This window comes from Corvus cornix, chromosome 6, assembly GCF_000738735.6.
Source record: "Corvus cornix cornix isolate S_Up_H32 chromosome 6, ASM73873v5, whole genome shotgun sequence".
In the NCBI taxonomy this organism is placed as follows: Eukaryota; Metazoa; Chordata; class Aves; order Passeriformes; family Corvidae; genus Corvus; species Corvus cornix.
In genome coordinates, this window is record NC_046336.1 from 892755 (window position 1) to 919007 (window position 26253).

At 51.8% G+C, this 26253-nt stretch overlaps 1 protein-coding gene across 1 annotated transcript in view; it reads left to right on the forward strand.

Moving 5' to 3' along the window:
* The window catches only part of TCERG1L (transcription elongation regulator 1 like), a gene marked incomplete at its 5' end in the record, with an annotated part of 49557 nt that extends 23626 nt beyond the window's left edge, over positions 1-25931 (forward strand). The window contains 9 exons of the mRNA XM_039553973.1: positions 6301-6426; positions 10457-10551; positions 11623-11711; positions 14000-14154; positions 17269-17338; positions 18142-18277; positions 21199-21288; positions 23426-23544; positions 24991-25931. Coding sequence (XP_039409907.1) covers positions 6301-6426; positions 10457-10551; positions 11623-11711; positions 14000-14154; positions 17269-17338; positions 18142-18277; positions 21199-21288; positions 23426-23544; positions 24991-25147 — 1037 coding nt within the window. The remainder of the gene's footprint in view (positions 1-6300; positions 6427-10456; positions 10552-11622; positions 11712-13999; positions 14155-17268; positions 17339-18141; positions 18278-21198; positions 21289-23425; positions 23545-24990) is intronic.
* Positions 25932-26253: the final 322 nt, after the last annotated feature.

Sequence of the window (26253 nt, forward strand, 5' to 3'; positions counted from 1 at the left end):
GAAGAGAGAGGTGATGTCTCTCCGTATTGCTGTTCTGCTCTGCACTGATTTATCTGTGCATATAGCCCTACCCAGCTGTAGTTCTGCGTCTCATGCTTTCATTTTTCATTTCACCAAAGACAGAAGACCCTTCACTAATTTTCTGACCTCCTTCTAGGGCAATTTATTCCTCTGATGGATGGGGTGACTTGGCTTCTACACCATCAGTTTTAAACTAAAAACACAAAGCATTTCTGTGCCAAAACCCAGAAGCAGCTCCTGCTTCTCCCAGTCCCTGTGATGGCCTCAAGTCTCCTGTGCCAGTGCCACGCTGTGCCATCCCTGCTGAGAGCTCTGCCTTTCTAGGAATGAACATCCAGCTCATTGTCATTCTCCTGTGCTCCACCCCAGGTCACAAATGGATTATTTTTGTTACTTTCCAGTGCAGTAGAAAAGGAGCTCTTCAGTAGAAATTCACATACTCTTTTTTCAATTAAAAAATTTAAAAAAGCCCAAACAAAAATAAACCACGGGAAACATGGATAAGGAAGTGCAAAGCAGTTGGGGTGATTCTGCCAAAACCAGTGATGCTGCCAAAATTTCGAGGGTTGTTTCTGTTTGGGTTTAGAAACCAGAGAAGTCTGATTTATAAAATTCTCCTCCTCTTTCCCACTGTTGATGGAAGTGGTCCATGGGACTCCCCTGGATCCCTGGCAGTGCCCAAGGCCAGGCTGGACACTGGGGCTTGGAGCAGCCTGGGACAGTGGGAGGTGTCCCTGCCATGGCAGGGGGGGATTTAAGGTCCCCCCAACCCACACCAATCTGGGACTCCGGGATTCTGTGGTGTAAATGCTGTTTTTGTCTGGTGTGTCCTTCTCTCTAAGCAGCCCAAACCACCCTTGTCTGCCCCTGCCACGTTTGTTCAATTTCCCGTTTCCAGCTGGGATCGAGAGGCTGTTGGCAGGTGCCAGCTGGGACAGAGCTGTGCCCACCCATCACCCCTGCCCTGTGACCCCCTCTGGGGTGGGTGCCAGGAGAAGGGGCAAGCAGGGATTGCCTTTCCCAGCCCCAGTTTGGGCTGAGAGGTCACAGAGCATCCCAAAGCACTGCAGGGTGCTGGGCTCTCTCCATCACCCCGGGAGCACCAGCTGAGCTCCAGCTCACCCAGTGAGCCTGGGGCTGAGTTTGGGGGGGCAGCGAGGGCAGGGCAGCTGTGCTGAGCCCTGCAGCAGCTGTGCCAGCTGTGCCAGCTGTGCCAGCTGTACCAAGCTGTTCTCCCCAGCAGCCCCTGTGCAGGCAGCCAAGGGCAGCTGCTGCTCAGGAAACACCACACGTTCCCAGGTCTGAGGCAGAGGGAAGGGCATAATCAGATTCAGAAAGTGCTGAATATTTTTAATGAACGTGTCTGGGCCTTACAAAGAAACAGAGGAAGGAAGGAAGATTTCTCAGAGGTGGCTCCTGGGCAGCCTTGTGTTTACCCAACAAGAACTGCCTTGAGGAGGAGCGTGCTGTGTCCTTGAGGGGAAGGGGGAGCAGGGCTCGGGGGCTGTGTGTAGCTGAAGGAGGCTGCCTGCCTAGTAAAAAGTCGATTCTTTTTTTTTTTATATAACTGCTCAATTCTTCCTTTTTTTTTTAAGCAAAGAGACTTCTCGTGTCCTTTGCAGATAGGCAGGAATGCCCCAAATTATCTCATCAGGACAGACAGTGCTTCTAAATGAAGCAAGTCCCTGGGCCCTGATCTCCAGTAACTTTTGGGGTCAGGAAATGCTGGCAATAGTAAAAATGATGGGGTGCATTTCTGGGCCAGGCTGTTGGACACGGTGGCTGCAGCTGCTGATTTCACTGCTCTTTTCCATTAAACAGCCTGCTCATGGCCCAGGATGTCACAAACTCCTCCCTGGGGCTGCGAACACTTTGGTTGCACCAGGATGAGCACAGGGGGCTCCTCACGAGGGGCAGGGCACCCACAGCAGGGGAGGTTTAGATCAGATATTAAGGATGTTTTTTCATGGAAGGGGGTGTAAAGCTCTGGAACAGGGAATGGTGGAATCACCACCTCTGGAGGGGCTTCAGAGTCCTGTGATGTGGCACTTGGGGACATGGTTTAATGGTGACCATGGGGGTGGTGCTGGTTGGACTTGATGGTCTGAAAGGTCTTTTCCAGCCTTAGTGACTCTGGGACTCCCTGATCCCAGCTGGTGCCGGTGTCATCCACCTTGGGCTGGGAACGGGCAAATTCCTCCAGAGTAATGTTCCAGTGGTGACAGAATTGGATGAGATCTGGATTTACTCTGATTCCTTCTCCCCACACCATCCTGCATCCCGGTCTCTTCTGCCTGGAACGTCCCTCACCAGCACAGAGCTGGATTTCTCTGCTGGGCTTGGCTCACCTCGGGCAGGAGCTTTGTGCTGGTGCTTCTGCCCGACCTGCATCACCCTCATCACACAGTGCTTAAGGTTATTATCTTCTCTGGCAACAGCTCTGAACTCTACCCCTGGTTCTTTCTCTCAGTTCAAGTCCAAATCCCGCGGGAGACGTGGAGAGGCAGCAGGAGTGAGTTAAGTGGGAAATGCTGGCAGGGGTTTTTATGAGGAGCTGTGGTTTCCCTGCAGCACCGGGCAGGGGATTTTCACTCCCGGCGCTGGCTCCCGGAGCTCCCCACGAAGAGCTGGGAATTGCAGGCATTCCTCACATCCCACAGGGGCTGGGGGAAGTGCCCAGGAGCAGATCCCTCTCAGACATTTTAATGCCTTGAGCTCAGTGCCAGCGGTGGCTGAGCGGGGTTGGAAAACGGGGCAGACACCGGAGTGACCGGGGGATAAATCTGTGTCAGGCATGGAGCACCCTCCCCTCCTACCTTCTCCTGGCTCTGCTCACCCCTGGCCCTGTCACCTTTCCCAGCCCTGCTCACCCCTGTCCCTCTGACCTCTCCCATCTCTGTTCCCAAGGCTGTTCCCACAGGGCAGGGCAGCATCCTGCAGCTCCGGGATGAGGCTGGTGTGTGCCTGCCCTGCAGCCCAGCCGTGCTCATTACCCGCTGCTGGGAGCTGATGAGTGCCTGGCTCCACTCCTCTCCTCAAGGTTCTGTTCCTTCCAGCAGTCTCCAGGCATTTGGGGGAGATTCCTCTGCAGAGGAATGCATTTCTTTATCCCAGTTTTGTAATTTGGTGTTAAAATGGAGTCTCAGAATCCCAGAGTGGTCTGGGCTGGGAATGACCTTAAAGCCCATCCGTCCTTGAATCACACTGAGAAAAGCTGGGCTTAAACCCTTGCTGAGCTGAGCTTTAATATGAGGATGAAGTGCCTTGGCTTAGTTGGGAAAGGCACGAACTGAAATTTACTGCAGGAGCAGGAGCTCTCCATGGCTGGAGTCAGCTGCGGTGCAGTCCAGGACCAGCATCCCATTGTTTTTCCTGTGCAGTGATTCCTGTTAGCAAAGGTGGGAATGTTGGTTTTCTGTTCTGGGAAAACTCTACTGTCCAGTTTAATTTGTGGGATTTGGCTCCTGGTTCCTGCTGGAGCTGAGGTACATCCAGTCATTTACAGGATGGGGAATTTCCCATTTTCTTCTTCAAGTGCTGAAGCAACTGTGCAAAAATGCCACTTCATCTGCTGGGGGCTGGGTGTGTCCACTGCACCCTTCCCAGTCCAGCCAGTGTGGCTGTGGCCGTGCCCAGCTTGGCCAGAGCGGCGTCCCCGAGCTGCCCTTTCCTGGGAGCAGGGAGGGGACATTCCCTGGGGCTCCAGCAGCCCCTTGGCTGAGCCCCCTGTCCCTGTGGAAGGTTTTTGCTGCCAGAGGGACAGAGGAGGTGGGGCTGTGGGGCCCCAGTGCCCCGGGCAGAGGGGCTGGGGATGCCAGTCCAGCCTTGGATCTCCCCTCTGGATTCCATCAGCAGACACCAATCAGGGCAGTGGATCATTTGCAGTAGGATCCCCAGATTTCTTGCCCTTCCCCTTCTGCCTTCGTCTCCTTTGTCCCTGTGGCAGTTAATGGCAGTGTGGGTGGCTCTGTGTTTGGAAAATGCTGGGAGATGACTGAAATCATCTCAAGAATGGGCAGATGCTCTCCAAAGGCCCCGTGCTCGTCAGGCCTCTCGAGCTCTGCATCTTCCAAAACTTCAGAGGGAAGAACTTTCCTCCTCCCTCCCCTCCTCAGGATTGTTTTAGAGTAAAATTGGCTGGAATTTAATCATGAAGCACTCGGAGTGTGGGTTCATACTCAGGTGTAATTCCAGCCCAGGTTATGTTCAGTTCAGACCAGGGGCTGATATTGCATCGTGACATTCAACTTCATCCAGGCTTTATCTGTATTCCAAAGCCATCCGTTGCAAAGACTGCTCTTTATAAGCACAAAGAGCTCCAAAGCATAAATATTTATTCCTTAAAGGTTAAGATTGCCTTAAATCATTCCAGCTTATTTGGTGAGCAGCAGTTATAATTAAAATAAGCAGTTGAACTCAATCTGCATGTATGAAATGCATATATATGTGTATATAAATATATATTTATATATACTTGACTCCGATGCGGATGGAAGCCGTGGGATAATTGCTTCCATCACATCAAAAGATGCACTGATATTGTTCCTGGATTGGATAATAAATCAACATAAAGAAGCAGCTGAAATTATATAATGGCAAGTCACGTTTGAACAGGCGGCAGAAGCCGAGGAGGGGATGAGCAGAGCTCGTCTCGAGTGCTGGCTGGGATTGCGGGAGATAATTATGCAAGTTATGGAAATGATTCCAGTTCTGGGTGCAGAGAATTCATAGAACCCAGACTCCTTTGGGTTGGAAGGCACATTCGAGTTTATCCCATCCCACCCCTGCCATGGCAGGGACACCTCCCACTGTCCCAGGCTGCTCCCAGCCCCAATGTCCAGCCTGGCCTTGGGCACTGCCAGGGATCCAGGGGCAGCCACAGCTGCACGGGAATTTCTCTGATGCTGGATTAGTGTTGGGGGGGAAAAAAAAAAAAAAGTAATAACAAAATTATTTTCTGATCATCCTTTTCTCATGTTTTTCCTGCAGAACTGCTTGTAGTTAATCTCCCCCTATCCCAAGGAAATCCTTCCCTGGGAGGGTGGGCAGGCCCTGGCACAGGGTGCCCAGAGCAGCTGGGGCTGCCCCTGGATCCCTGGCAGTGCCCAAGGCCAGGCTGGACACTGGGGCTGGGAGCAGCCTGGGACAGTGGGAGGTGTCCCTGCCATGGCAGGGGTGGCACTGGGTGGGCTTTGAGGTCCCTTCCACCCAAACCCTTCTGGGATTCCATGGTTCTGTGCTGGAATATTGTGCTTTGGCACCTGGAATTGTAGGGACACAGATCTGTGAAGGGGTTCCGAGTGTGTGAGTTTTTTTAACAGACTGAACATTTCAGAAATGATCCATATTATTCTGAAATGTGGAGAAATTGGGGTGGGAACTGTTTGACAGCTCATGAATAGCTCATGAAAGGAAGGGGCAGGAAATCCTGCAGCTTGGATTGTGCTTGGGAATTGTGTTACTGCCAGAGTCTGCCTTAAAGCAGGGATGTGTCTGCACAGTTTGGCAGTGGAGGCTTGTAAATGGGCCGTGGGGACTGCTGCTGGGACACCTGGACTTCCCCTGGCAGGAGATGGTGTTGGGTGGCTCAGCTTCTGAAAAACTTGTGCCCAGTTAGTTGGAAACGAAGGCTCCAGGTGTGACCTCGGATGTGGCGCCAGCCAGGAATTGTGCAGACTGAGGAGCCTGGTGTAACTGGCCTGGTCCTATAATGCACATGAGCAGAGCAGTGGGTTTCTGCTCTGGGCCTTGTCCGAGCAGACTGTGAGCCCCTGGGTAAAGCTGCACTTTGAAATTACTGGCAAAATCATTTCCCATGGACAGAGTGGGACACAAAGAAGTTGTGATGAATAACAGTGGAAACCAGAGGGGTGTTATTTAAAATGAGAACACTGATCTTGCTGTGACCTGCTGGGAGGGCATTGATCAGTCCTGGCAAATTCTTATTTTGAGGGCCGCAATTTAATTAATTTTAAGTTTCTGGGACGGTTTATTGGCTGAGAATCCGTGGGCATCATCGCCAGGAACTGAGCTGAACACAAACCTTGTTTTAACCCTGCAGTGGGGGCAGGGAGCTGTGTTAACAGATGAATTCACTGAATCATTCAGGCTGGAAAAGCTCCCTGAGATCCCCAAGTGCAGCTGCCAGTGCAGCACCACCGTGTTCACCACTGACCACGGCCTCGAGTGCTGAGAGCCGGGGCAAAAAAGCTGAGGCTTTTAAGGGAATTTTTATTTGCTAGGGAAAAATGCCATTCTTTCCTTGTGGTTTGCTCCCAGGTTCTGCCTCCAGGCTGGACACTGCCGTGGGCCCCTTGGTGCCAGCACAGGTCACCCGTGTCACCGCCGTGTCCGCGCCCGCCGTCACCTTCATGGCCACCAACCTGATGGATCAGGCACGAGCAGGTGGGTCCTGGCCCCATGTCCTGCTTCCGTGGCTGGGGGGTCTGTGGCGTGTCTGTGTCCTGCAGGGATGGGGTCCCCGAGGAATCACCCTGGGTTTGATGGGTTTGCTGCGCTGGGGTTGTGCTGGTGCTTCCTTTGCCTGACCTGGGGCCACTCAGCCAAGGAGGGGCTGCCACCCTTGTCGCCTTTGAGGCACCATGGGGCCCTGAGGGCACCTTCCTGGCACTGTTCTGTGGAAAAAAATGGTGTTTATGAGGAATTGCTAGGGATCAGTTCAGACATGACCTATCTGATCCTTCACCCCGGGGATTACACTTTGTTACCCAGAGAAGCTCTGGCTGCCCCAGCCCTGGAAGGGTCCAGGGGTTGGATGGGGTGTGGAGCAGCCTGGGATAGTGGAAGGGGTGGCACTGGATGGGCTTTGAGGTCCCTCCCAACCCAAACCAGGCTGTGGTTCCATGATTTCCAGGGCAGTGGCAAACAGCACCTCTTGGGCAGTGCTGGATGTGTGCCTGGAACACCCAACCATGGAATGAGTTTGTCCTTGAATCCACACCAACAAAGAATTTGTCTGTGTTGCTCTCCTGTTCCCATTACAAATCCCCTGAACAATAACAGGGAGGGTGGGGAGTGATTGTTGCAGGGAGGAGAAAAGCTCAGCTCAAGAGTTGTTCTGAGAGGGGAAAGGAGCACTTGGAGGGCAGCAAAAGTGGTCAGAGCAGCAGACAAACACCAGTTACAGGGGAAAGCAGCATGAGAAGGCAGGGGCTGGAGTGGGAGCTGTGTCCCTGGAGCCGTGGTGAGGGGGGAAGGTGGGACCCCACTGCCTGGAGCAGGGCAGGGGCTGGCTGACGGGGCCAGCACTGGAGTGCCTCCCTTGGCTTGAGTAAGAGCCAGCAGAGGATGAGCTGGGGACCAGCCAGGGAAGGTTTTAGCCTGATCTCAAACACCAGAGCAATGAGGTTGTGGGGAGAGACAGAACTGACCTGTGGAGATTCTGGGGGAGGGTAAACCCCACAGTGTGGGATGTGTGCACTGAATAAATCCAGTTCTCAGGAGCACTTAAATCAAAAATTTAAACTTTTTTGAGATTAATGGAGGTTTGGCCTCTACATACTTTTACAAAACAAATTTTTATTATGCCTTGTCCACAGCTCCTCATGGCATGAATCCATCTTCCCTCTTCCCCTCCCTCTCTAATTCTGCTTTTATTGAGGTGTTTGTGATCATACCAAACATCCTCTGTGCTATACCCAAGGTAGCTTTGCTGCTTCACCTTTCCTTGCCATGCTGTGAATTATTCATGTCCCTGCACCTGCCGTGGAGCCTGGGAGAAGCCTCTTTAATCAGGAGCCTTTATCTCCATCTCTGGCTCATCCTCCGGCAGCCGAGCAGGAACTCACCAGTGCTGACTGAGCTGCTGAGTTTGGGGGCAAAAAAGGGCTTGGGAATGTGTTGTGGTGGCTTCACTGTTGGGCTGCAGCTTCATTGTGCACTTAAGAGGGGGGAAAAGGTTAATTAATGAGCGAAGAGTAAATCTGGGTGAAGGTGTGCCCCAGTGAACACCTCGTGTTGGTCCTGCCCAGCGTGGGCAGAGGAGGGGAGGTCTCCCCTGGGGCTCCACGGCCCTGTGGCACAGCCAGCCCCACTCCAGGGCCAGGAGCTCCTGCCCTGGTCTCACTGGGAATTCCTGAGCCTGGGGAAGGAGAAACAACCTTGGATTATTTTCCTCTTTACGTTGTATTTAGGGAAAGCACTCAGTATTCAACTGCAGGTGTAAAACTAAATGGCTCCTGCTGTGCACAGGGGCTTTCAGGACTTTCCTTTGTTATTTTATTTTATTTGGGGTTTTTTTTTATTCCCATCTTCTTTTATATGTGCTGACTGCCCAAAATGCTGTGGCAGCGTGTTCCACATGGGAATGCCCAGGGAGCTGCCTGCTGCAGGAGCTCACCCACGGGTGCAGCGAGGGCTGCAGCACCCAAGGGTCGCCCTGGGGCCTTGGCTTTGCTGGGAGGGGGCTGGGAGGGAGCTTTCACAGGAGGGGAAAGGAGAGGAGCTTTCAGGAGGGGTCAGAGACTGCCTCGGGTGCTGCAGCACAGTGTCTGTCTCCCTCAGGAGCTGTGGGAGGTTCAGGGGCAGAGTGGCTCTGTGCCCACACCAGCACCTCCCCACCCTGAGCCTCAACCTCATCTTCATTAATAAATGACCAAGGCAATTACCTTGTGCTGAACCCTCCTTTCCACAGTCCAGAGCTCCTGGAGTGTGCTTTGGGGTCTCCTCCTATTTCAGTTTAAATCTGGCCGTTTACATCTGTGTATTATTGGCTGGGAGGGTGGGCAGGCCCTGGCACAGGGTGCCCAGAGCAGCTGGGGCTGCCCCTGGATCCCTGGCAGTGCCCAAGGCCAGGCTGGACATTGGGGCTGGGAGCAGCCTGGGACAGTGGGAGGTGTCCCTGCCATGGCAGGGGTGGCACTGGGTGGGCTTTGGGGTCCCTTCCCACCCAAACCATTCCAGGATTCCATGGTTTGTATTAATGCTTCCAAAGCCAGGGAATGTTTTCCTGTTCCTCATGCCTGTGTGCCTGCATGTGGATGAAATATCTTGGCTGCTTCTCAAACCAGCAACCAGTGATGACTGTAAAAGTACCAACATCACCTCTGGCCATTGCCTGTGGCCTCTGCAGGTGCTGGTCCCGGGGCTGGCCCTGGCAGTGGCCCTGTGCCACCCCTCTGTGCCAGGCCTGGCTGAGTGCTGTCCTTCCCTTCCCAGGGGCCAGGCAGGGGGAGGCCGAGGTGGACACTGACACCGAGTGTGACTTCCTTGTGTTCAAGGACCAAGGTGCCCGAAAAGCTTTGATTCCCAATTACCAGATATCCAGGGAAGGAAGATGAATTTAGAGCCCCTTTTGATGTGCATCAGCAGCTCCCTGCTCCTGGCTCCTTTAATGTGGAAATTAATGGCTCTGGTTTGTAAATCTTCTTTTTTGCTCCCCATAAAAAGGGAGAAGTCATCTTCTGAGCAAAATGGCATGGATTTAATGTTTTATTATTCTGAGATATTCAAGGGAAGCAGAGTCAAATGGGGGCCTGTTCTGTACCCGGAGTGATTTTGAAGTTAATGGAGTAGCATTTAGAGGTGAATCTTCCCCACAGAACCACAAAATCCCAGACTGGTTTGGGCTGGAAGCTCCTCCCATTCCCCCCCTGCCATGGCAGGGACACCTCCCACTGTCCCAGGCTGCTCCAAGCCCCAATGTCCAGCCTGGCCTGGGACAATGCCAGGGATGTCCAAGTTAAGAAAATGCCATATTTCTTAATGTCTTGCTGTGCAAACTCCTTTTTTGGGATGGTTGGGTCTCTGTCTCACACCTGCTGCCTTCTTGCCTTTCCCTGTTGTCCCTCAAGGCCTCTCTGTTATCGACACACAGTTTTTGTAGGCAGCAGACATTTCAGGGTTTAGGATTTCAGGATGGTTTAGGGTTTAGGATTTCAGGATGGAGACAGCCGTCTGTAACAGAGAGGGAAATGTTCTTTCCCTGCTTCCAGTGGGAATCAATCCAGCGTTCCCTGGGGATTCCCACAGAGGTTACCTGGAGCACAGCAGGATCTGGGGGCTGGGAGCAAGGGGATATCTGGGGGTCGTGGTCCCCAGGCGGAAGAGGATCAGAGAATTGGGGAATCCTTTAGGCTGGGAAAACCCTCTGAGATCCCTGAGTCCAACCATGAACCCAGCCCTGCCCAGCCACCTCTGCCCGTGTGCCCGAGGGTGTCCCGTGGGGGCTCTGGGAAGGCAGGACACCACACTCAGTGCAGTAAAAGCCTCTCCCTGGGCTCTGAGAATGGGTTCCACTAAAATGTGGTGTTTGGAGAGGAGATGCATCCCGGGCACAAGGGGTGTGTGAATAAAGGAGGAAGAAGTGGCAGGAGGAGGCTCAGAGCCACAGGCAGCAGTTTGGGTTTTCTTCACCAGTTTTGGCTTGTTGTGGGTTTATTTATTTCACATTAAAAGAGCTCCTTTCCCCTCACAGATCATGGCAAGGAATCAAGCAGAGCCTCCTGCCCCCCGACGCTGATTCTGCACACGGAGAGGAAGAGTGTCCCCACAGGCAGTGACAGTGACAAGGTCTGTGCTGGAGCTTCTTCCAGAGCCTCCTGGGACCTGTGAGCTGCACAAATTCGGGTCAGGGTCAGGACTGGCCTGGCTGGAGCTGTGCAGGAGCCCTGTCACTGTCAGAGGACCAGGGGAGGGATGCTCAGGGCTGGTTTGCTCCCCATGGAATCTCAGACTGATTTGGGTTGGGAGGGACCCCAAAGCCCACCCAGTGCCACCCCTGCCATGGCAGGGACACCTCCCACTGTCCCAGGCTGCTCCCAGCCCCAATGTCCAGCCTGGCCTTGGGCACTGCCAGGGATCCAGGGGCAGCCCCAGCTGCTCTGGGCACCCTGTGCCAGGGCCTGCCCACCCTCCCAGGGAACAATTCCTTCCCAATCTCCCATCCAGCCCTGCCCTCTGGCACTGGGAAGCCATTCCCTGTGTCCTGTCCCCCCAGCCCTTGTCCCCAGTCCCTCTGCAGCTCTCCTGGAGCCCCTTTAGGCCCTGCAAGAGGCTCTGAGCTCTCCCTGATCCTCCTCTTCTCCAGGTGAGCCCCCCCAGCCCTCCCAGCCTGGCTCCAGAGAGGCTCCAGCCCTGGGAGCAGCTCTGTGGCCTCATCTGGACTCTCCAGCAGCTCCAAACGTGTTTTTGCTGTTTGATGGGGACAGAGGTGCAGCTGGGGGACAATCAGTCACCCTGGCAGTGGTGATGTCCCTGAGCAGTCCCAGAGGAGCAGGGAAGGAGCAGAGCTGGCACAGGGCCCTCCCTGGGCTCTGGGGAGCCCCCGCTGCTCCCAGGCTCGTTCCTGTCCTGGTCAGAGCCACACTTGGAGTTATCCCTCATCCCACTCTCCCAAGGGACCCGTTGGTGTGGACAGAAGGTGTTGGCTGCTTTGTCCCTTACACTGCTCTAAGTGGGGAGGCATTTTTAGCCCTTCCCCTTTATCTGGGCTGCTCCAGAGGCAGCTGGCTGTCCATAAAGCCTCTCCTGGAATTCTGGCCCTGAGGTGACCCACTCCAGGCCGAGGGGTGATTTGTACACCAGGAACAGTTCTCTGCTCCAGCTTTATTTGTTAACTCATTCCTCTCTGTGTCTCTCCAGGATCACTCCTTCAAACTCGTGAGTGAGGCTGACAGCGCTTCCAACGGGAACAAGCCCGTGGCGTCCACCCCAGTGCCGGGATCCCCATGGTGAGGAGGTGCCAGAGCCCTTCCCCAGTGCCACCCCCTTCCCACAGTGCCGTCCTGGGCTGGGGCATGGGCAAAACACTGCCAGGGCTTCAGCAGCAACGCTGGGTTCCTGGTGCAGCGCCTGGCAGAGCTTTTCCTCGTTAATCACAGCCTTAGGGAGACTGGGGGGGGGAGCCACGACCACCAGCCAGATCCCTGGGATCTGCAGGCTGGGCTCTGCCTCGCTGTGTCTCAGCTTGGGTGGTGCTTGGATTGAGCAGAGAGGAAAACCAGGATTTAAAAGAAAAGGTTGCTTTTTGAGGCCAGATCCTCTCTCTCCCAGTTCTTTCAGTGGCAGGGGTGACTCTGCCTGTCTTGCAGAGCTGGTGTTGGCTGCAGGCTGTCTGACACAGGCTGTGTCTCATGGTCCAGGTTCCCTGAGCACATTCCCCATCAGGTGACAACATGAGCTGTTGTCATGTCACCAAAGCTCTTGTGACATTTCTAAGCAGATAAAGCCTTCTGCACTTTCTGCCCTGAGAGGTTGACAGAAGGATTTTTGTCTCCTTCACCCCTATAATAATTAGTTTCTATTTAGGGGCTGACATCCATGGGATCTTTGCTCCCAGCCCCAATGTCCAGCCTGGCCTTGGGCACTGCCAGGGATCCAGGGGCAGCCCCAGCTGCTCTGGGCACCCTGTGCCAGGGCCTGCCCACCCTCCCAGGGAGCAATTCCTTCCCAATATCCCATCCATCCCTACCAGCCAAGTCTGTCTCTTCACCTAAATGCCTGGATTTTTCCCTTCCTTCTGGAACAGCTGTGGTATTTCTGGAGCCTTGGTTTGGGACTGTTCCTGTCCACCCCCTTGGTGTTCTCCAGGGCCTGCTGGGTCAGGGTTTCTGGGAGAACAGAGCTTCCCACAGTCCCATAACTCTTCCAAATCATTCCAACTCGAGGAAGAACCTCTCTTGTGAGATAGATACCCAGTGGTTTGTGATCCACACCATTGTGCATGAAGAGACGTGGAGTATTCATGTAGTGTTTATAGGATGTGTACTATATATTACATAGTTACATAGGCAATATGTCAGAAAGGTTAGTAAAGATATTTATCATGTGCATGTCACTGAATCAAGGATGCCAAAACTTCCATGGGTTTGTGCAGCCAATTTTATGGGATCTTCCCTGCCCTACACGGGGTGTGTTGGGTTATTTTATGGCAGTACCCTGCAGTGATGGAGCACTTTTCCTGTTTCCAGTCTTTTACCTGGACCAGACCCTTTTAAACCCAGCTTTGAACCCTGCTTTTAATAACAATTAATCATCAGAGCTTGTAATTATGAGGTTGGTTCCTTCCAGGTAATTTTGCTTCAGAGACAGCAGCATTTTCCTCCCAGCAGTGTGTGTGTCTCAGAATGGGTTTAGTTCTCATTGGGATTCAGGAAGCGCCAGCCTGAGATGGAAATTCTGTTTATTTACATATAAATTTAGGGACGTACATCTCCAGGTTTTTGAATGTCTGTTAAGGATGGTGCAATAGTTATTTTCATATTATTTTGGCTGATTCCAAATGAATGTCAGGACAAGGAGCTGAACTGCTGCCGTGCATATTTCCCTGGCCAAGCCCAGGGACCGCGGCTGCTGCTGCAGAGCTGGGTCACGTTCAGCAGATCCCAAACAGAGCCCTAAAAATCATCCTAAAGATTTGGGGTGGCAGGGGGACCTGTCAGAGCAGGTGGGAGCTGGCTGGGATGCCATGGGGGCTGCACAGGGATGCTGTGGGGATGCCATGGGGAAGCTGTTGGGATGCCATTGGGATGCCATGGGGTTGGCACAGGGATGGCACAGGGATGCTGTGGTTGCACCTCTCCCCGCCAGTGCAGCAGGTGAGGCTCCCATGGCCACCTGCCAGCCTGTGGCATTGAGGCAAGGGCCACACAGCCCCACAGCCAGAGCTCCTGCCCCTGGCTGCTCTCAGCCACGGCTCCAGAACCCGGAATGTCCTTCCCTGGGGCTGCTTCTGCTGGGAGCACCACGGCCTTCTCCTCACCTGGTCCTGTTGCCCTTCCCTGACAGACTGTTTCACCTGCTGCTTTTGGGGCTGTTTCAGCCCTGTCTGTGCCCGTGTGTGGGTGAGAACAGCATTCCCTGCCTGGGGTGCCGGGGGGCTGGCAGGGCAGGGCAGGGCAGGGCCAGGCCGGGCTCCCCGCAGTGTCCCCGGGGTGCCCCTCAGGGCTGCAGTGCCCCCGCTGCGGGCACGGTTCCTGTCGCTGGACACGCTCTAAGGCTGGTTTATCGCTTGGAGCAGGTGTGTAGTCTGGACTGGAGATGACCGCGTGTTCTTCTTCAACCCCACCATGCAGCTGTCAGTGTGGGAGCGGCCGCTGGACCTGAGGCACCGCGGGGACATCAAGCGGCTGCTCGAGGACCCCCCGCACAAGCGCAAGCTGGAGGCTGCAGCAAGTAACTAAACCCTGGCACTGGGGGCCTCTCCCTAAACTCCAGTAGCCCCTGGAACCTGGAGCTGAGTGTGGAGGTGGAGGTTTGAGACCCGGAGTGAGAGTGGGTGTCCCGGGGAGATTCCCGATGGAGGATTGCGTGGAAATTGATGTGCATTGCAAAATCCTTGTTTTCACTGGAATGCTGAGCTGGGGATTGAGCCTTCTCCTTCCTGGCAGTGAAGAAGCAGGTGGCTTCCTTTAGGAGATGAATCTTTGATGGATACAATCCCTCTCAGAAGGCACAGTGTGTTTTATTGCCCGAGTCAGGGTGTACATTAGGAATGCATTAGCAGTGCATTACTCAGCTGCTCCCAGAGCACACACTCCATGGCTAATGATCATCCAGCCAAGCTGTGGAGGAGGGAAAATCCCAGCAGTGAATCTCTAATGGGCACTGAGAGGCTTGGTGCAAAGGCTCCCCTGCTCCTGGGAGCTGCTCTGTCCTGTGCCAGTGCTCCTGAGGCTTCACACTGGCTTTACTGGGACTGCTGTCCCTTACTGGGGGACATCAGTCACGGCAGTCCTTGGAATTGCTCCTGGCCTTGGCTGGCTGCTTGGAATTCTTCAGTATTCTGGTTTTGGTGGAGAAAGAACAGTCACCATCCTTCAGCTGCTGCTTGGAATTCTCTAGTGGTGAGGGAGAAGAGCGGAGGGGGAAAGAAGCGAGGCTTTTGTCATTGTGTGCAAGTGCAGTGTTTCATAACTGAATCAGGGTGGTGGCACTGCCAGGCAGCATGCTGCAGGACCTGCCTGTCCCCTCAGGCCAGCAGGGCTGGGCACTGGCTGTGATCCACTGCTGTAAACCCCTAATGAACCCCTGCAAACTCCTAATTAACCCCTGCAAACCCCAAATAACCACTGCAAACCCCAGTGAACCACTCCAAACCCCAATGAACCCCTGCAAACCCCAAAGAACCACTGCAAACTCCTAATTAACCACTCCAAACCCCAAATTACCACTCCAAACCCCAATGAACCCCTGCAAACCCCAAAGAACCCCTGCAAACCCCCAGTTAACCATTACAACCCCGTGCCTGCAGGGAGATAAAAGGGATCCATTATCAGCTTTTCTGTCAGAGAAAAGCAGCTCCAAGGAGGGTTCTCTGTCTGTGTCCTCCTTATCCACACAGCCTGTAATTCCATTTTTCTCTAGGAATTTCCATCAGCAGGTGCCTGTGTATATATTGCTGTACAATTTTTGTGCATGGCTGGAAGAACTTTAGCTGTGTATCTAATTCCTCCAAAGCCTACCTGCTGGAATTCATTCTGCAGGGTGGAAACAGAGCTTTTATTGCAGGATCTATTGAAAGCACAGTGAATTCCTGCCAAGGCATGGCCAGAGACAAAGCTGAGGGTCATTGTTCCTGCTCTGTAATTAATTAACTGAGGAGTTTAAAATCGGGGCTGATAGGTGCCACTTCAAAAATCTATTTTTTGCTGTGTTCCATCCTTCTTATTTATTATCTCTACCACAAAGATTTGATTCATGCTCCTGGTTTTTTATGGCCATGACTTTCATTGTTGTTAAGTAGTCTTAATCTTCCCTGTTGTAATTGGGCCTTGTGGTTGCTGAGTGCTGGAGCAGGTTATAATTAGTGTAGATCAGCTCTGAGGTGAGGGGATTATTTGTTACCTCTCCTCTGAGCTTGTAATCTTCAGTAAATAAATAACACCAACGAGCTGAGTGTGCCCAGCAATGCTTCCCACATTTATTTAGCTGAGTGGCTGCTGCTGAGTTTTAATTAGAATTTTCAAATCAAACATCTGAAAATAAAAGATGTCAAGCAAAGTTATCCATGGGATGCTCTGGGCTGTCTCCGCTGAAGGATCAAGTGCTTTTTAAATTTGGGCATAAATGAAAAATTACTCATTTATCAATTACTCCTCCTCCACCAAGTGTTTGTTCCAGGAGGTTGATGTGGCTCTTCCCTAATGGGTTCCCATCAGGCCATCCCATGGGGCTGGAGGGGAGGAGCAGCTCCTCCCAGGGCCCAGAGCAATTTATCTGCTTTGATCTCTTCCTTCAGCTGCTCCTGGCCTGTCTGGGTGCTCAGGCTGAGGAAGTTTTTCCAGCTAATTAAACGAAAAGGGACATTATGGAGTCATCAAATCATGGAATGGTTGGGTTGGGAGGGGCCTCAAAACCCACCCGGTGCCACCCCTGCCATGGCAGGGACACCTCCCACTGTCCCAGGCTGCTCCAAGCCCCAGTGTCCAGCCTGGCCCTGGACACAGTTGGTAGAATTCCTACTGAAAACCAGTGATGATGTCATTTACTGAATTCCTGCAGATCCTTTGGACCCTTTGGCGTTCAGACAAGAGTCTGAAGCCCATCCCTAGAAACAGCACATGAATATTTCCCAGCCCAGGTGCTGGGGACCCTTCAGTGCAGGCACTGCAGGGATGTGACTGCTGGTGCTGTGTCCCTTGGGCTTTGGTGAGAGCTGCTGCTGGTGGAGGTGAGGAGAAGCCATTTCAGAATTCAGTGTTTGTTCCCCTTGTCTGTGACTGCAGATCCAGGCTCTGAGTGCCTCAGGGACCCGTGTTCAGGTCAGACCAGGGGGTGACACTGCCTTGGAGCTGCTCTGCAGCCTCAGGAGTGTGGAGGGTGTTGGATCTCCCCAGGTGCTGCTGGAATTCCTGGGAAAGCAGCCTTAGATTGGCTGATAGGAGGAAGAGAAGTGGGAAAGGAGGGAAGCTCTGCTGGGAGTCACCTCCAGTGAATCCTTCAGTGCCAGCATGGAAATGATCTTGCAGGAATGTCTTTAGCTGCTGTTTGTAGGGAAGGGAGGAGAGAGGATCAGGTGAAACAATAACAAGATTTAAAGCAATCATGTCATGAATGAAGAATGAGGAATTTTGCTGACTGAAAATGGTCACTTTATTGCTGTTGCTTCCATTTGGATGAAGGCAATTCCGAGGATTTTATAAAATACTTGTTATTTTTTAAACCCTCTGTGGGGAGTGAAAGCCAGGAAATACCAGAGCTGCAAAGACAAGGGAAGAGAAGTCAATTTGAGAAATTTGTACTTCCATTTATCTTGTTCAAATCTGATAATGACTTACTTCTTTTCAGCAGACAAGTGTGTTAGCTCTTGTCCAGGGGATGAAAACGATGATCTGAGCATCAAAACTAAGAGAAATAAGTAAGTTCTGACGTTTTCTTGTCTCTGTCTAATGGTGAGAAGGGTTGGTACAAAGAAGGGCAATTTAAATGCAGATTTTCTTCTGTGTGGGTAAATGATGGGAGCCATTTTCAGGTGCCCAGTCCTCACCAGAGCCAGGATTCTCTGTAACCTCTGTTTCTCATTTTTGTCTGGGTAACTCTTCCTTTGCAATGGTTACAGACAAGGCTACCAGGCTGTGGAGTTACTCCAAAGGCACTGGATAAAAGCTTTCCCTCACTGAAGTGCAGCAGTTTTTTCCCTGCTCCCAGGTTTGCAGGCCCAGAACCGGCCCCAGGTGCTGCTGTTACTGACCTTTATTACCACGTGTGCTTCAGTTCTCCTGAAGTCACGACTGAAAAAGCAATTTTGAGGCGTGCAGACTTCCCAGATCCATTCCGGGTGTCCTTCCGAGTGGGCAGGCACAGGGTTTGTGGTGGATTATTGTAGATGTGCAGAATTGAATTCTTTATTGTCATCTCTGGCATGAGAAAAAGAGCCCTTTAAAGTCTGCCCTCCTTGGCAAGGGCTGTATGAAGCTGTGGCTTTGCTGCACCTTCAGTTGCGGTGTCAGAGCCCTCCGACGGCCCCGGTGACGCTCCTCCCTCAGCAGGAGCTGCCTCCAGCCCACGGTTGGTACCCAGCCGCAGCTCTGGGGCCTTTCCCATCTGTGAGCGTCCACTCCACGTGGGGGAGGCTCTGCGAGGGCCCGGGGAGGATTAAAAGGACTAACCCGCGTCCCCCAGTGACCACTGCTGGCCTCTCGTGTGTGTTGCCCCGCACAGGACCGAGGAGTGCCCGGCCGCGGGCCCGGGCGGTGCCGAGGCGCGGCACGGAGGGGAGCAGGGCTCGGCCGCGCGGAGCTCGCCGCCGCTGGAGGAGCGCATCACGCACTTCAGGGACATGCTGCTGGAGAGGGGGGTAAGGAAGGTGCCCTTCCCGGGACACACCGTGCTCCTGCAGCCAGCCCCCGTGAGGAGGCGGCGGCGGTGGGGATCCCGTCCCCGGGCCCTGGGCCTTGCTGGCGCTGCCGGTGGCGTTTCCCCCGCTGCCACCCGCGGGAACTGGGAGCCCTTTCCAGACAGATTCCCAGAGACACACCCAGGGATACCCAGAGGCAGCAGCTCTTGCAGCAGGCAGTGGCTCAGCAGGGCACGGGGCTGTGGGCACAGCCCATCCCAGGGCTCTACAGGAACCCCAAAGAGCAAAGGACGTGTCCTGGTCAGCACCTCACACATCAGGAGTGGTCCTGGGCAGCTCCTGAGTGTCCAGCACCACAAATTCCAGTGATTCCAGCAGTGGGGAGCCAATTTCACTTACTGGCTGTGCAAAGTCATGGAATCATGAATGGTTTGGGTTGGAAAGGATCTTAAAAGCCATCCAGTGCCACCCCTGCCACGGGCAGGGACACCTTCCACTGTCCCAGGCTGCTCCCAGCCCCAATGTCCAGCCTGGCCTTGGGCACTGCCAGGGATCCAGGGGCAGCCCCAGCTGCTCTGAGTTCTTTTCTTCTTCTGTGCCAGGGCCTGCCCACCCTCCCAGGGAACAATTCCTTGCCAGTGCCACATCCATCCCTGCCCTCTGGCAGCATAAAGCCATTAATGTTTACAAAAATCCTTGGGAAAGGATGTTCTGCAGATGGTTCCAGCTGTGCTGAGCTGCAGGAACAGGGAGCGCTCTGGGTTTGGGCTCAGCGAGGACAGGGAGGTGTAAAATGAGCAGTGGGTGCAGATTTTTTGCCTCCCCCCACGTTGCCACGTGTATTCCATAAAGGGAATGTCATTCCTGTAAGGAAATACAGCCCAAGGTGGCTGTTGTCAGGCAGTAAAGCCTACAAAATTTATCCCAGTAATCAGCAGGCTTTAAAGGGGGATAATTAGAGCTTCAGCAGCAAATTATCTCCACGCCAGAGCTGCTTTATTAATACATCTTGTTATTTGTGCTTCAGAAATGCAGAAGGGCCATAAATGAGCCCTGGGTGCAGACTTTGCTGGCAGATTTGAACTCGGGGGCAGTAATTCAATATTTGGCAGAATTAGGGATGGTCTAGAACAGGATCTTCAGGTGTTTCTATGTAAGATTTGCTCCTAAAATTAAGAAATTTGGGAAATTCGGTGTTTGGCTTTGCTGTTGTTTAAAAATGGGGAGAGAGGAGGTTACTTTGCTCTTGCCCTGGGCATTTTTGAGCTGTCCAGCTCAGCATCAGCTGCTTGGCATGGCTGAAGCACAGGGAGACCATTAATGCCACTTAAATCTCATTATTTAATGACCATCCCCTGCCCTTTCCTCCTCATGCTGTTGTCTCTCAAGGAGTTGCTGGATGGAATCGCAAAGAGCCCGGAGCAGATGGAGTTTGCCAGTGGAGTTCTGCAGCTTCCTACAGAAATTATGTCAACAGAAGAATATTGATTGTAACATTTTAAAAAGAGATGAGGGTTTGGGGGAGCTCCAAGAGACAGGCACTCTTTATTCTGAAGTCTGGGGCAAGTTTTCCTGTGTCAAAATGTAATCTGGATATTCTTCTGGAAGTTTCAAAGTTTCCACACAATTCTAAGAGAAAGAGGAAAATTTAAAGTTCTTCCTGGCTCCCTCCCCTCACAGCATCAAAGTATCCACGTTCTAAGCCAGCATTTCCAGGAAAGTCTCCTCCCTGCTGGGCTGCTCTCCAGACTTTTGAGAGGATTCCATGGGGTGTTTTTTCTCAAGGTTTTCCCTTCTCAGTCCCGGGGAGAGAGGGGGATTTGTGTGTGAAGTGAAATACCAGGTTATTTTAGGTGACGTCTGCCAAATGTGCAATGTAATAATTGCTGAACACAAAATCATCAGCTGAAACGGTTATGTGATGAATTAGTCTGAGCTTAATTAGCTTGGAGCTCAGAGTTGGGGTGTGGGAACAAAACTGATGTCCAGGAGAGTGTAAAAGACACCAGGAAAAGAGGATTCCTGGTGCTGGGGACTCCAGAGCTCAGGACAAGGAGGGCACCAGGAGGGGACCTCAGGCTGTGGGAAGGGGATGTTGTGGGCACATGGCCTCAAATCCCCAGAGGCAGCCAGAGCTTTGGATTTTCCAATCTCAAACCACTCTGAGAGGAAAACGAGTCCACTTAAAGTCACTTTGCTTCATCAGAGCTTTCCTGCTGGAGTGTTAATTACTCTGTTTAATTATACTTCACATCCTTGTTTTTCTAGTGAATTCACTCTTTTGTAATTAGATGGAGTAATTAGAATATTTTATTTCCTTCAGATTTTTCTGTAGCCAGCAAATTACCAGAGATGCTGTAGAAGCCTCTGAAATAGTGGGAATTGTCCCTGCCCAGGCAGGGGATGGGTCTGGGTGGTCTTTGGGGTCCCTTCCAAGCCAAACCGTTCCACGATTCCATGACTCCACGAAGCTGGCAGCAGCCCTGCAGGATGTGGTGTTCCCATGCCAGTGGCTGTGGGGATGCGGTGCTTTGCAGATGTTCACTGCCAGCTTTCCCCGGGTGCCTCAGCTGGGTCACAATTCCAGCTCTGGAGTGAACGTTCCTTTAGTGGGAATCGGTGTCTCTGCTGCACAAACAGCACCCCAAACTGGCATTTCCCTGCCTGCTGTGGATTCCTTCCACCACAGATGTGGGGGGACCTCTCCCGGAGCCTCGCTGAGGTGTCCTGGAGCGAATCACTCCTGGCGCTGTGGGGGCGACCAGGGCTCTGCCACAGACATTCACATTCACCTTCAGCCGCCCCGAGAACCCTGCCCAGCGTTCCTCAGCTCTCGGAGCTCCTCTCTGTGCTCACCTCGGAGCATTTGCTCCTTCCCCACCCTCATTAAATCTCCATGACGCCGCTGTCTGTGCTCCCAGGTGTCGGCGTTCTCCACGTGGGAGAAGGAGCTGCACAAGATCGTGTTTGACCCGCGGTACCTCCTGCTCAACCCCGAGGAGAGGAAGCAGGTGAGTGAGCGCTGCCCAGCCCAGCCCTGTCTGCAGCAAATGATTTACCAAGATATGAATATTGATCTAGTATCGATATCCAACTGAGACGGACAAAAACTCTCTAACAGTTTAGAGTTAGAAAGTGCATGTTTTATTTGGCACCGGGCACTGCGTGGGATAGCTCCCTCAGATGCAGGGCCCCGAGCCAAGCCAACACGACACTTTTTATTTCCAAATATAATGAATATCCAAAATACAAATGCATATTCATAACATTAACACCTCCCATTCTCCGCTTCATATGGAAATGAGCTTAAATGTCATTAAGCATGCATAGTGTGTGTCCTGAATGGAGTCAGTGGTCTTGAATTGGGTCAGTGGTCCCAAGAAAGATGAAGTAACTCATCTTCCTCATTTTGACCTTTTTGCCTCTCTGAACTTTAACAATCCTAATTACTTTAGTGACCTCTAAGTTTCCTCTTGCGTGACTTTTGAACGGGTTCCCACCAGGGGAGGAAATTGGTAATTGTCCTTGTTCCCTACACCAACTGATCAATGTTTCTATTTCTCGTTCTTAGCACAGCTAAGCAAACATACAAATGACAGATCATCAGTTATTTGGCAATCAGTTACTAACATCTTAAAACCCGTTTCAGGTCCAGCTCTCCTAACTATTTTAATTAACTCTCACTGAGCCCAAGTTCTTTCCTAGTCCAACTAATCTCAACACAGCTAGCCTATAACTAAAATCTTTATGTTTCTTCTAAATCTCTGTTTCACAAACACCTCCCACATGGCCCTGGATCCCGGAGCAGTTGTCTCGGGAGGATGAAAGAATTCCATAAAATCAGGACTCCCTGGGGACGCCCATAGGTTTGGCTCTGGCCAGCGGGAGTGATGCTCAGCAGGCACAGGGTGGGATTTTGGGGCATCTGGGAGTTGGGCTCCAGGACCCCTGTGGGTCCCTTCCCACTCGGGCTATCCTGGGATTCCCAGTGCTGTCTCCTTGGACAAGCAAGTGCTACGAGGAGGTTGGAACACAGGGATCCTGTTCTTTGGGACTCAGGAATAACTCCTGAGCCTGGGAAACCTGGCAGTAGGGAGGGAAATGGCCTCAAGGTAACGGTTCTACCCTGAATTACTGGAATATTGTAGAGACACTGCTGAATTTTCATTGTTCAGGACATTTTCCAGGAGTCTGGCAGGATTTAGGGCTGCGGTTTGCAATAACAGACCCCACTGGACAGAGCACTGGCGCCTGGCTGGGGGCTCTGTGCAAGGCTTGGGTTTTTCTGGGGAGCTCCAAAGGGATGTGGAGTTCTGCTGCCTGGATAATTTGGGCATTAATTTTCACCAGGGATCCCAAAGTCTGCAGATGAGGCTACAAAATTCAGGGGAGATGCAGGGATCTTGCAGTGAACACTGCTGTTCTGTGGTTATTTCTCTTCCTTAAAAGTCTTTTGTCATCCTGCAGAAAGAATAATTTTGAATACGGAATTGTCCATTTTTAAAATAAACAGGATGAAAAATGGATTTATTCCATATTGTCCTGTGGTTCTCCAGAGAGCTTCCTGTAGGTATTTACCAGAGGACGGGGCACATACATCTTCATTTACTCCCTTTCCAATATTTTCCTTCCTAAGGAAAAAAAAAAAGAAATGAAATAATAAGGAAATACAGGAATGAAAATGTATGAGGAGCTGCCAGGATGGAAAGTGCTGCTAAAGAGCCTGAGCAGGGAGTTTGGGATTTATGTCAGGGAATGGGCAAGGACAACACCTGGACCATGATGAGTCAATCAAGACACATTTCTTGGAATCGTGGAATCATTTTATCAGCCTTGGAGCAGCCTGGGCCCATGGGCCATGGCAGGGGTGAGGCTGCGTGGGCTTTAAGGTTCTTCCAACCCAAACCAGTCTGGAATTCTGGGATTCTGGGGCTAATATAAACAGTGTTACCATTTAATTAAATACCCCATTACAGGCAGGACACAGACCCCGTCCTGCCTTGGAGGTGATGGAATGAAAACACCTCCTGGACACGTGGGGAGGGCAGGTGAGGACTGCAGGCGCTGGGGCTGCAGCTCTTTGGTGAGGCAGGAGCAGCCCAAAGGCTTTCTCAGTAACTCCTTGTCTTGTGTCCCTTCCTTGGCCAGATTTTTGAGCAGTTTGTCAAGACCCGGATCAGGGAGGAGTACAAAGAGAAGAAGAACAAGTTGCTGTTGGCCAAGGAAGAATTCAAGAAGCTTCTGGAAGAATCCAAGTTATCCCCAAGGTGGGCATTGCCTTAGGAAGGGTTGGGAAGCTCAGCTTTGTCATTTAGGCTGAGCTTTTCAGCCCGGAACGCTTCACAGCAAGTGGAACATGCCTGTCCTAATGCTGGGATGGCATTTCTTCCCTGATATTCCCCAATATTTTGTTGTATTCCTGGGAGAGGAAATGTTCCATCTCTTTATCCATCTCTCCCTCTTTCTGTCCCTCTCCCTCTCCTCTCTCCCTCAGGATGTGCAGTACTTGGCACAGCACGTTTATTTTGTGTTCCTGTGTATGCTGTGGTCATAGAACACACATTACTTATGGAAAATCAGTACCACGATGTTCAATCTCATCTATATCACACATGCAGGTGAAGTTACCCAGAGATTATATTTAGTCCTGGGGTTTGGTGGAAGAGAAACACAAGTTTACAAAGTTCCTGTTAATGCCACCGCTTTAAATTCATAGGATGTGTCCCTGCCCATGGCAGGAGGTTGGAACAAGATGATCTGTGAGGTCTCTCCTGACCCAAACCCTTCTGTGACTCTACAGCTCTGTGATTAAATTAAAATACAGTGTGCAAGGCACAACTTATTTTTCACTTTGTTTTTCAAGTGACGGATCCAGACTCACACAGGGGCAGGGGCAGTGCTTAGGGCAGTGCTTTCTCATTTGTAAATCACATGAAAATAAGGGGTGCATATTATAAACATTGTTAAATTGCTGGAACACAGAAATTAGTTTTCCCTACTAAAACATGCAGATAATTACTCAGCATGAGCTGTGTGGGCACATGGATACAAGCAGCAAGTGTTGTAATGGGAAGAAGCATTTTACAACAAAACCAGGAATATTCTGGGCTGATGGCCCACCCGAACACTGCTTCCAGCACTCATACTCCCAGTCCCCAAGGGAAAAGCTGTGCTGGCCCAGAGGCCAGGGAGCATTTCAACCCTGAAGGGTTTTGGGAGCTGCCCGTGGCACCGAAGCACCGATGAAGCTCCTTTCCCTGCCTTGATTGAGGCACACAATGAGAGAAATAAATCCCAAATATTTCCAATAAAAAGCAAAGAGTCGCCTTGGGGAAAGGAGCTGGGAATGCAGCCTGAAAGGAAATTAAGGTAGAAAACCCTGCTAGGAGAGAGCTTGCCTTGGAAATACAAAATATCCAGGAGTTCAAATAAAAACTCCTTGTCACTGGTCTGTGAGCGTGGTGTTAGTGGCTCAGCAGCCTCCTGCCAACCATCAACCCATTTCCAAATCCCAAAGGTAATCCTTGCTCACTGCAGGCTGCTCCAGGTGTCCAAAGCCCTGGCGTGGTCTGGCCCTTCTTCATCCCAGATTTACCATCCCACTCCTGTCAAACATTCCCAGAGCCCCCCCCAGTTCTGGTGTGGATCCAGGTCCAGGAGCCTGGGGGTGGCCTGGCCGAGTCCCAGGTTCCCAACATCTCTGTTTCCCACAGGACAACCTTCAAGGAATTCGCAGAGAAGTACGGCCGCGATCAGCGCTTCCGCCTCGTCCAGAAGAAGAAGGACCAGGAGCATTTTTTCAACCAGTTCATTCTTATTCTCAAAAAGAGGGACAAGGAAAACAGGATAAGGCTACGGAAAATGAGATAAAAGCAACTGAAACTGGCAATAAAGACAGGAGCCCGGGCTGTGGCTGTGGGAAGGGATTCCGAGGAAGGATGAAGCACTTGGGGTCCAACAGCACCACCAGGAGTGGGGGATCCCGAGGGAAAATGCCTCTAAATGGAGTTTATGGGCCATCCATTGGATTTGGGAAGGCTGTTCTGCAGGAATGGGAAGGATATTTTGTTCTCAAAGAATTAATGTTTCATATTGAAGCTCTCTTTTGTACAACATCCAGAGTTTGATGCATTTCTAATTGCCATGATACGTCGATCCCTTAATTGTTTTAATTATGCAAATTACTTGTAATATACACAAGTTATGACTCCAATGCAGGTTTATAATTAAGCAGAAGCAGATGCCATCCAGAGCAATCTCAAGGCATTTCCATCATTTAGGGGAATTATCTCAAGCAATCTTTTGGCAACTCTGCATTTCCACCAAGTGTGTGGGGTCTGGTGGTCTGCAGGATCCACTCCCGCTGCTCATCTGTCTCTGTCCAGTCCTCTGAGTAGTAGTAATCAGCTATTAATTGTTAATCTTGGTGAAGAGTGTGAAAATCTTGGCACATGTTCCATAGGAGAACTCTCTGATCCAGAACTTCCCGTGGGCGGTGCTCCAGGACAGCGCCACGGCCCCCTCAGCCTTCCAACCCCAGTTCTTTGGTGAAGCCATCCCAGTCGGATTTGGGTTCTGTTCCTGTGTGTGAAGAGTCTGCATGAGATTTTTCTCATCATATTTGTATAAATAAATATTTAACTTTTGTAATTAAGGAGCATTTCAAACCTGTTTTCAGGGGGATCTCAGGGGTGAAACTTTTTGAAGAGATTTTTGCCAGAGCTCAAGTGGAAAACGCTCTCAGGGACAGGGTGGGATTGTCGGGGTGTGTGTGCAGGGTCAGGGGTTGGACTGGATCCTTGTGGGTCCCTTCCAGCTCAGGATACTCTGGGATTCCATGAAATAATGGGTAAAATAACACAGGGTTTGTGATTTTTACTGGAGAGATGGAAAACCAGAGGGGGCTCCTTCCACTCAGGATTTGAGTGCAAATTCCATTGACATCCATCAGAAATCCAAGGATGCTGGGAGCAAAA